The 11,057-nt window shown below is 36.8% G+C and overlaps 1 protein-coding gene across 1 annotated transcript; it reads right to left on the reverse strand.

Annotated features, from left to right (window-relative positions):
- Nucleotides 1-7,083: 7,083 nt before the first annotated feature.
- LOC145086791 (cytochrome P450 76T24-like) lies at nucleotides 7,084-8,797 on the reverse strand. The gene is made up of 3 exons (XM_079024628.1): nucleotides 8,328-8,797; nucleotides 7,825-8,247; nucleotides 7,084-7,746 (listed from the first exon to the last, which is right to left on the reverse strand). Exons 1-3 carry the CDS (start codon nucleotides 8,775-8,777, stop codon nucleotides 7,135-7,137), a joined length of 1,485 nt encoding a protein of 494 aa, XP_078880754.1. The 5' UTR covers nucleotides 8,778-8,797; the 3' UTR covers nucleotides 7,084-7,134.
- Between the last annotated feature and the right edge of the window lie 2,260 nt (nucleotides 8,798-11,057).

Below are 11,057 nucleotides of genomic sequence, written 5' to 3' on the forward strand. Positions count from 1 at the left end.
CTCTATCCCTATACCACCTCCTATTTTCACTGAAGCTACCACAACAACCACCGCTGGCGTTCGAACCAACGTATCTGATACGGGAGCTCCTACTACAGCACCCGAACCTACTCCTACTACCGAACATACATCCGCACCCGAACCTACTACCACAACCGAGCCTCAACCCTCGCCCTCATCTCCCGCTCACTCAGCAGAAAATGATGAACCTTTTCTTGGAGGAGAGGACATGACGTTTGACTCAGTCTACTACAGTCTGTATCAAGTGCAAAGTGATGATGACGATGATGCTCCAGTCACCAAGAAGCATCTCAAGGAACTTCATGAGAAAATCGATTCTCTCATTGCTTCCTCCTCCTCTTCCACTCGATCTACTATCTCATAGGCTGCTATTCAGGGGCTCGTTGATACGTTCACCAAAGCTCATGAAGCCTCTATCAACTCTGCCACTGCCGCTATCGACGCCTCTACCAAGGCGTGTGCTGTTGCGAGCGAAAAAGTCAAAAAACTATTTGTTGATGCTAATTCTATTTTGCAGTCTTTACAGGGAGCCGCTGACTCCAATGCAGAGAAGCTTGACTCTCTTGTCAACAAGTTGGCCACTTCAGTTGCCTCCGAACTGCAGTCCTTTGCCAGTCTCTCAACGATGACAACAAATTATTCCAGGCGACTGTTGAGGAGCGCCTAACTAAGCTGCAAGAAGACCTCGCTTCAGAGAACTCAATGATGGATGCTCTTGCTCGCAAGACCACTGCTCTCAAGGTCAAGAGTCTTCATCTTTTCCAATCTCAAAAGGAAGTCGCATCTCTTCGATCTGAGCGTGAGGTTATTTCATCGTGTGTTTCCGATGTCCACGCCGCCCTTTCCAACATCATCGAAGCACATGATCCTATCCTGAATTACTCAGTGAGGCGCACTCTCGTAGAGAAGCTTGCTCCTGCCCTTGCCCTACTAAGCAAACTTGAAGGGCTCCTTGATTTCATGGCCTATCCGAAACAAGGGGGAGAAGATGTGTCTCAACCGCCTTCCACTTCCACAGCAACTAAAGCAACCGAACCTCCTCCAGCAGGTCAAGCCTCAGGTTCGGGTGTCAAAGACAAAGGAAAGATGATTGATGAAGACAGTGATGATGATGATAAAGAGACCATCGTTGATCTCTTAAAGACACAAGGCCGGGATAAAGATGCTAACATGAGCGCTCGCGTTGCCAGAGAGTTTGAAGCGAACAAAAGAAAAATGAAGGAGGCTCATGATCTTCTTGAGAGTAGAAAAACTCTTTTTCCTCCGTGGAATCTCGAGAAGCTTATAAAAGAAGCAATTGAAACTCCCAGCATCCTGTGGCTCGAACCAGTGATTTCCTTGGATCGAATCAATTATGTCGACTCTCAGTTCGATATGCCACTGACCCGAAAAGCCTTCATCTTCCATGATTTTTATAATGTTGTTGATGTCCCCCATCCTCATCCAAAAGTTGATAGGGAGCTTGTCGAATTCAATCTGAGGTCTGCACAGCCTCAGTATCAGACATGGAGTGCTCAGAAGATCGTCAACGTTCGGGTCCTCAAACCGTTTCGTGAGGGGAACTTCACGAACGTTCGGTTCAAAGTACTGAGGGGTTCTGCTAAAACCGAACACGCTATATCACTTGCTGATCTTCCCAACCTGAATCCACATGATTGGATTATTTTGCATAACATCCTCCTCACCAACGAAGCTGAGTATGGTCCAATCATTGGTCACTTCAAAAGAATGCTCGTATGCTACATTATGGAGGTTGCCAAGATGGATCAGGAGATCGCTAGTATCTTCCAGAAAAAGCCTACTATCTCTCATGTTGGCTCTGTTAGTGATTTGAACATGATGCAGATGGGAAGAATCGACCCGAAGCGGAATTCTGTCATGTTTACTACGAACGAAGGCCAAAAATGCTTGTTCGCCCTGGCAGATAAGCATCTTTACACCACTGCATGCTTGGAACATGTTTTGGGAATCATTCATCGTTGCAAGAAGAATTTAGCAGATGACAAGAAGTATTTTGATGACATGATCCAGTGGTACATTCGCTTCAGACAGACCATCCTTGCTCTCATCCCACGTCTGTTTGAAACCACTAAGAATGTTCCTGCAGCTGGACCCAGCAAGCCGAAGTAATAGTCTCGCTCCAATTGACGCAAAGGGGGAGATTGTAGGGTCTGAAAGGTGTTGCGTCTTGGGCTCGCTCTTTAGTCCATTTTGTCTCCGGATTGGGCTTGTCCATCCGAGAGTTATATCTAGGGTTTTGTATTTAGAGGTGCTTGCATGCATCTTAGTACGTAAGATTTGGAAGTCAATTATTCTAAAAGATATTATCTTTATCGTATGTAACCCTAATAGTCTCTACAGCGGAAGTTCTTTATCGAGCTTTGCTGAGGCTTGAATCTATTGAATCATTCGACATATTTTGATTCATTCTAATATTTATGTGTAGTTTCAGTGATAAATTGGGATTCGTTTGATTCCATTCCTATGTTAGATGGAATTGGAATTCGTTGTAGGTTGGTCCAGAAAAATGTTGTTTTCATTAGTCATTTTGTAAAATGTGTAATTAAATATAGAAAAAACCTAAATTGCATAAACTCAATGGCTGAGTTTAGATGTAAAGGTCTAGTTTCTCAAGTAATTTTACAATGGAATAATCGCATTCCTCCAAGGGTGTTGATGACTGTTTTTCTTGCATGTTCCAGAAAAGGGAACAATTTTGATAAACAATTTATGAAATCTTCATAGTTTCATCGAAAAATAATTAGAGAATATGTCCTACACTATGAAAAGATAAGGAAATGTATTATAAGAAGTAATATAAATCTTTCATGGTTTTGGGGGTTGAGTGAGATTTAATGTACCAAAAACCAAATGCTACAACGATAATAAAAATGAATAAGAAGTACATTATGAAGTATCAATAGGTAATATGGGGATATGAGTTAAGTAAGGATTGTTGATGTGATTATAGGTGTCCTAAGAGCTGAAAACCAATACTATCCTATGTAACTGCTTTAGATGAGTCTTTTAAATGTACTTATGGTTCGAAGGAACAAATGTCGGCCCACTGAAATATGTTTGTAGGATGATAGCTATCTTTATGAGACTTGCTGATATCTTTTTATGTACTTGATTGTCTTTGTGAATCTTGATGATATGACAATATGTTTTATGTATGCAGGGGTTGATATGGACCCGACACAGTTACATCCTATTATATATAGTCATTATGGACTCGGGAGTTTATACATACCCGAGACAGCTACATGCTATCATATGGGGTTGTTACGGACCCGAAATAGCTACTTACTGTCATATGGGTTGATACGGACTCGACACAGCTACATGCTGTCATATGGGGTTGATACGAACCTGATACAACGACGTGTTGTTGTACATATATGTATGTTGTATGGGGCATTTTGGTGAATTCATTAAGCTTTATGTGTACGGTTTCATGTTTAAATTGTTTCAGATTTTCTTATATTAAAGGAAGGCACGACTTGATTGTATCGCATCCATTGTAGAATTATGCACTTAATAAATTTTATGTCTAGATTATGATAAATGTTTTAAACCAATGGGTTTCATTCAGATCTAGGAATTTGTAATTGCAATAAATGCTTTTGTTTTGAAAGAAAAATTTGGGTTGAAAATTGGGACGTTACAGAGTCGGCTATGTCCTGAGTCTGTAAAGTAACCTCAACAACTAAAGCATTCTATATTTCATTAAGATTGTCAATATACTTTAAAATAACACACAAAAACAACAATCTACTTCATTTTTAAGTAATAAAAATTTACATACTGGTCTTCAACTAACGGAACAACAAATTACCCTTGTTTATTTACATGCCCACGGTGAAATGCTTCAAGTCTATTCAAATTCTTTTTAACATTACAAAATATGTTTCACTTGAATAAACGTTAAAAATATGTTATAATTGATAAACATTATTGTAACTAATGTTCTTAAAACAAGCACTAGCATAGCTGCACGTCCCTCCATAATTCTTAACTACTTGCTTCTTCCGACATTCTTTGTTTTTAGTGGATCGTTTTTTGATGCTTATCTTTTAAGTAGTGGTCAATAGGTTCACTCCAACGTTATGGAGCGATACCCTCAGGGGCTTGAGCCCTTGCTACCTCCACATCCCCTTCAAAATCAGTAAAACGAGTTTTTGCAGTTTTTTTGCGACCTCTATACCACCAAATATAGATGCCAACCTCCCGAATGAAATCAGTAAAGGAATCGAGGTCAGACTAGAGAGAGAAAGAGAAAGGAGGCCATACCATCACCAGATTCATCAGAACTCAAAGCTACTGGCTAGAAATTGATGTTGGAGTCGTTGGAATTCGAAGTGTTGTCGACCAAAATGGATGGCCTAGTCCAACGAGTTGGTGGTGGAGGCGAGTTAGAGAAGTTCCCAACTGAAAATCATCGAAATGCGCCTGAAAAATGATAGTCCCATCAGAGAGTTTGAAGGTGAAAAGAGTTGTGTGGAGTAGCTGATATGGGACGAGGGGGAACAAAAGGGACTAACCTTTTCCGGCGATGCCTTTAGCGGCGATACCGTACTAGTAATGGCGACAAGTTGGAAGGAAACAAACATTTTCTGGTGATTTTTGGCCGTCGGATTTGGTCAATAATGTGGGGACAAGATTGCTTCTTAAATGGGACACACGAATCGACAACAATAACGAGAACAACATTGTCGCAAACCGTGTCATTTCTATTATGTTAGCGAGAATCAACCTTAAGCGTTGGACCTAGTGGGGAATGTAAGGCAAATGATTCAGTGTAGCGGATGTTCGCCAACTTGTCGGTTGCTATCATTAGCGATGACACTATTAGCGGCGACTAGTCTATTTAGAGAGACGCCCATAACGTGCGTTGTCTGATGTAGTCCTTAATGCTGCCTATGGCTAATGGTGTCGTCTCTAATGGGCTTATTAGTTTTTATATATAATTGACATCTTTATCTTGTTTCTTTGAATCTTCATTTTGTTTTCTATTCTCAATATCACTAAACCCTCGATAGAAATAATGTTGAGAAACATCATGTAGAGCTCAAAGAAGGGAAAAATTGTCTAATTTATAGTTAAATGATTTTTTTTTCCTATCTTGGTATTCTTTATAGGTAGGATTTCGGTCTTCTTTCTTGATACTTTGATATAGATCTTACATGAATCTATACACATGGGCTTTCTATCTAGAAAAATTACTTTATATACTTTACTTTCTAAATTTTTTGAAAGATAATGGTGATCATGCTGACCTATAAAGTTATCTTTAACCTTTTAGAAGCAAAGAAACAATGTTATGTGGAGATGCCGACTCAGTATTTGATGTTATGTCTCGAGTGGTTAAGTAAAAATTGCCCCTTTGTTTGATGCATATTAATGTTTGTTGATAATGCTTAAGTGAACATATTTAAGAAACTGAGTCTAAAAGACTTCTTAAAACAAAATCATTAACCTGTTGTCATCTCTGAAACAGCATGATTCAGTGAAAGACATTAGTAATAGTAATTGCTGGTTATTAGACTCTTATGAAATGTCACTTGTGTAGTTTTATTTATTTACTTCTGTACTAAATAAGATGTTGTAAACTTATTTTAGATTTTTGTAAATGAAATAGATAGTGAGAAGACACAAAATATGTCATGGTAACTCAATGTTTCATGTTAACGAGTAAATTAGAGCACTAATTCATAATCAAGTATGAATCAGTGATCCTCTAAGAAGTCTCGATTGAACTTGAATTGTTGGATTATTATTATTAGACTATTGAGATGTATTCACTTTCTTATCTCACTATAAAATCTAATTATGCATACTTACTTTTTACTTTTTATAGCAATGTATAATGGTATCAGTGATTTTAAATTTTAGAAAGTATAATTTATTCTGGAAATTTTTAATTTCGGAAAAGTACATTGCTATTCAAGAATATAATGACTTTATGTACTCTTGTTTGGTATGTAGTATTTGAGTAGACACTTGATGGATCACAAAAGACTTAGAGGAATAGAGAAACCAAGTCAACAAAAGTTTAAGAGTACTAATTTCTCAAAGATGGTATTTTCTCTAACTTTGACTTTTGATAAAATTATGTGTTATTTTTATTTAGATGGTTGGCTTTCTATTTCGAGAAAACAAGTTTTAGCCACATAAAAGTTATAAATAGAAAGGAAAAGTCAAAAGGCTTTAAAGGATGAAATTCAGGTAATTAAAGAAGAGCAACTATAATTTCAAGACGTGCAAATCAAATATAAAGAAAAGGAAAATAAGAAAATGGAATTCATGATGAAAGAACTTTCACATTTATCTCAATTATATTGATCAATTGAATTTAATTTTAATTTACAGTTACCTTTATATATTTGTTTTTTGAAATATTGGATAGAGTGTATCGATGTTTTTGTAAATTAAATTTAATAATTCATATTATAATTGTGAAGATTTGTTTGGTTATTTTTGTTGTACTGTAAAGATATATAGCATTTGCCTTTTCTCATAATTTCTTAATTATTGACCTTTTTGGTTTTTAACAGTAAATATTTAGTGATCATTTTTTGGTCTCTAACAAAGATAAATAGTGACGGCTTGAATTAATTAGTGACCACATTTTAGTGACGAAACAAGTCATGATTTAGTGACCATCAAATTTTAGTTAAAATTTAGTGACCATTTATATATCTGGTCATTACATAGTTTAGTGATGGACCTACAGTGAAACAGAGTGACGACCAAATATTTTCTCACTAAAGCGTAATGACGACTCCTATTTTTAGTTACCATTTTGGTTTTGTCACTAACTAACATTTTTTGTAGTGTATTTTTTGAGCCACGTTTTAAATTCTAGCACTATTGAGCCCTGTGTCATGGAGGTTTCCTGTAGTGACTCCAAGGCTATGATACATAGCCTCATGTTTACAGTGGGAATTAGTCGGCACGTGAAAGATGATCCGGGACCCTCGTTAGGAAGTTCTCTTTCCAAATAACAACAAAAGAATGGTAAAACAATATCTAACCAAAATAAAAGAAAATAGTGCAAGATTTCAAACAAAATCAAAGTAAATGTTTTTCAACTTTTATTCAAGAACACAGCTACAGCTTCATAGGGATAACCATGAGTGGTTCAGCCTTTTGCAATGTGATCCCGTACTTTTCTCCCATATCAATATCTTCAGGTCTCGTATTTCCCACAAGCTTCCAATCAAACTTATGAATCAAAGATCCCAATATTATATGTAACATCCTATTAGCAAGATTCAATCCTGGACACATCCTCCTTCCTGCACCAAATGGAATAAGCTCAAAATCTTGGCCTTTATAGTCAATCTTGACGTCCAAAAACCTCTCAGGCATGAACATTTCTGGGTCTGACCATATGTTTGGGTCTCGACCCATAGCCCAAACGTTACACAAAATTTGTGCATTTTTAGGCACAATGAAACCTTGAATAGTAACGTCATGTAGGGCTTGGCGAGGGATAAGAAAAGGGGCAGGAGGATGAAGTCTCAGAGTTTCCTTAATCACAGCTTGTAGGTAAGTGAGTTGAGAGATATCAGATTCTTGTATGCTTCCATTGTTGTTGTTTTGCATGAGTTCATCGACCTCCAACCTCGCTTTTTTCATTTTATCTGGGTTACGAATTAGCTCCGACATCGCCCATTCCAACGTGCTTGATGTGGTGTCGGTTCCCGCCATAAATAGTGTCTTTAAAACAAAACCTTAATCAATGCATCTGCTATTATAATAAGCAATATTTTTTAAATATTAAAAGGTTTTACTTACCAAAAATAAGTGTCTCATATCATTTTGAGTAAAACTAGAGTGTTGGTCGAGCAGTAAGTCTAGAACATCATTGCTTTTGGTTGAAACGCCATCAGATCTAGTTCTCAACCTGTCATTGATGATCTTATCGAAAATAGCCAACATTTTCTTACCATAAACATTTTCCGACCATATTAACCCTAGTGGATCCAACGAATGAAGTATCGGAAAAAGGTCTGGTAGACCTGGCCTTGCGCCAGATTGCATCCCTTGCAATACTAAGTCTTGGAATTGTTGTGTTGATTTTGGACCATATTCAGCAAGATCAATCGAAAACATAAAGTTGGAAAGGATGTTGAGACTCGTCGTGAAAGCACAGGCACCAACGTTCAAAGGCTTTTCCTCTATACAACATCGATTAGCATGGTTGACAAGTTCTTGTACCTAGAATGTATATAAATATGAGAACATAAGTTTCAAAGTATCGATGCATTTTATTCTATTTTTAACAATATAATTTATACCTTCTCCCGTCGTAGTAATTCACTAGCGTCTAGCTGTTGAACAGAGAACATATATTCCTTGGTCATTCTTCTCAATTTTCTCCATTGATCTCCGGCCTCCATCCAAACTATAGAGTATTTATGATAGTCTCCGATTTGGATAGCCATAGGAGGTGATCGGTTTAAGAAGGCTACATCATGTGTGTTAAAGAATTGTTTGGTGATATCAGGAGATGAAATGACTATGGTCGTATTGCTTCCGAGCTTAAGTGACATTAACGGACCATAACGTTTAGATAATATGGCAAGTGATTGGTGGGGTTTGTCACCGAATTCTAAGAGGTTTCCGATGACGGGAAAACCTTTAGGTCCCGGTGGTAACCGTGAGTTGCGCCGGCTGGAAATGATGTAAGCATAGATGGCCAGTGGGAAAAGACAAGATACTACGAGGAAGAAGGTTTGATACTCCATTATTTTACGTGGAAGTTGTTTTAATTCGTTCATCTAAACGTTTTCAGAAGTCGTTCATTTATAGCCACGGAAATTACAAAAATAGTCCCTGCTAGTCTACCTAAAATCTTATCTTTGGTTGATATTTTGAGAAAATCCCACTTTCATCCTCAAATTTGACTTTTATTGCACAATTTGTTTTAGGGAAAATGACAACTACGCCCGCCCTATTGAAGTTTCCACGGTTTACTCTTTTGGTAATTTAACATTTTAAATGGCTTTTTAAGGGAACAAATTTAGTTTTATAGGTTCTAATAGGTCATTTTTAAGAAAACGAAGGGGTAACCTGGTTACCCCCTTATGCCACTTCATTTATTTTTATATTTTAATAAATTAAAAAAAACTAAAAGGTCCAACGACATCTCTCTCTCTCTCTCTCTCTCTCTCTCTCTCTCCACCATTGCCATCACCTTCTTCCTCACTGGAAACCACTATCGTCTGCCATAGAGCCACCGCAACCCCACTCCAAACAACCCTGATATGCACACCTTCTTTCCTATTTGATCAAAGTTGGATTGGGAAGGCGGAAGCAGCGGAGCTGTTGTGCTACCACCACTCGTCGCCGCTGCTGTGGTGGGTGGTACCCATCATCACCGATGATATTCAACACTCATCACTTATGTTGTTCTTGGCTCTAACAGGTGACGACCAGAAGAGAGTATTGCCAATGAGGAACTACATATATCTGTTTAGGACCGAACCCATCACCGGGACTATACGGTCGGAACTATTCATGTCACCGGCCACCATGGCAGGTGCTGACTGTTCTTGGAGTTTTTTGAATGAGTTCTGAACAGAAAAGAAAAGGGGTTACCTAAGATTGATGAAGGAGTAAAGAAAAATGATTGGAAGCTGCTTGAAGGTCGAAAAGAGATGAAGACAGGAGGGAAAATGGTGATTCTCGCCGATTTTTCTTCTCCGGTGAACAGTGCTGATGGTCTTGTTTGCGGTCGGAGGCTTGCTTCAACTGGCCATGGCGATGGTTTGGTGGTGATTGGATCAGTCTGCCATCAAAATAGAAGGAAGACGAGAGGATGGGTTGAAGAAGGCAACAACTTTGGTTGTTGCTGGGTTTTTTCTGGTGTGTGTGTGTGAGAGAGAGGTGGGCCCCAAGTTTTGTCTACGTGTCTTCTAAACCGGCTAAAACAAGTAAAGGGGACTAAAAGAACAAGTTTGCCCACAAGTCGGTTCCCTCATAAAACCACGAAAAAACTTAAGTGACTAAAATAATCAACCCTAGAAACTTCATAGGGCGTATGTGTCATTTTCCATTTGTTTTATATGTATTATTGGTTGATAAAACAAAAATTGAATAGATTTCCGATATAATTGCATTAATGGTTGTATTATTGGTCTTATTACACATACTTCCCTGTTCAAACTTGTTTAATATTTAATGTTTGACAATTTTCGTTGTTGAACTTGTTTGTTTGACTTTTTAATTTCTTATATGTTTATAATAAAGATTAATGATAAAACAATTATTAATAATATAAAATAGTCTAAATTTAAACATATTAACGAGATTTTTTTAATGGTATAACTTACTATATATTTTTTAAATATACTTTTTGATAAATTAAGTTAATAAAATAATTGAACATGATAGAAACTGGAATTAGAAGAAAAGAAATATGAAAAATGAAATATGAAGATAGAATAAAGGGGATATGCTGAAAATTGCAATTCAATTCAACGATCAATATCCGGAACTTAGAAGCGGTCCATAGTTTAGAAACGGTCAATCATTGCTTACGATGGGTAGTTTTTTTTATATCGATTTCTGAATTTCAAAGAAGTTTGGACCTTGACTCCTTGAGTTTATGTACTATTGTTCTTAATAATTAATATAGTGCTTAACAGATGAACTATTTATATAATATACATGTAACATATATCGGGATATTTTTTTCAAACGTTGGACCAAATTTGAGATTATGAGTAAAGTCATAGGCACCATTCTTGTAGTTTACTCGGATAAGTAAGTCTATCCTTGTAAAACACATGAAAATCCACTCTAATAAATGTATTTTTTTTGTCATATATTATAATATCATTGATTTGGCCACATGTCATTTTATAGGTTTTTTTTTTATTTTATTAAATTTCATATAATATTTAAATGTAATAATTGTAATAAATTTAATAAGAAATACATATGTATTTCAATAATTGACTTTCCTTCTATTTTAATATTTCTAAATTAAAACTTCATTAGTTTTCTTTATATATTTATCTAAA

Source organism: Lactuca serriola, chromosome 2 (genome assembly GCF_051521515.1).
Source record: "Lactuca serriola cultivar US96UC23 chromosome 2, Lser_US96UC23_V15, whole genome shotgun sequence".
In the NCBI taxonomy this organism is placed as follows: Eukaryota; Viridiplantae; Streptophyta; class Magnoliopsida; order Asterales; family Asteraceae; genus Lactuca; species Lactuca serriola.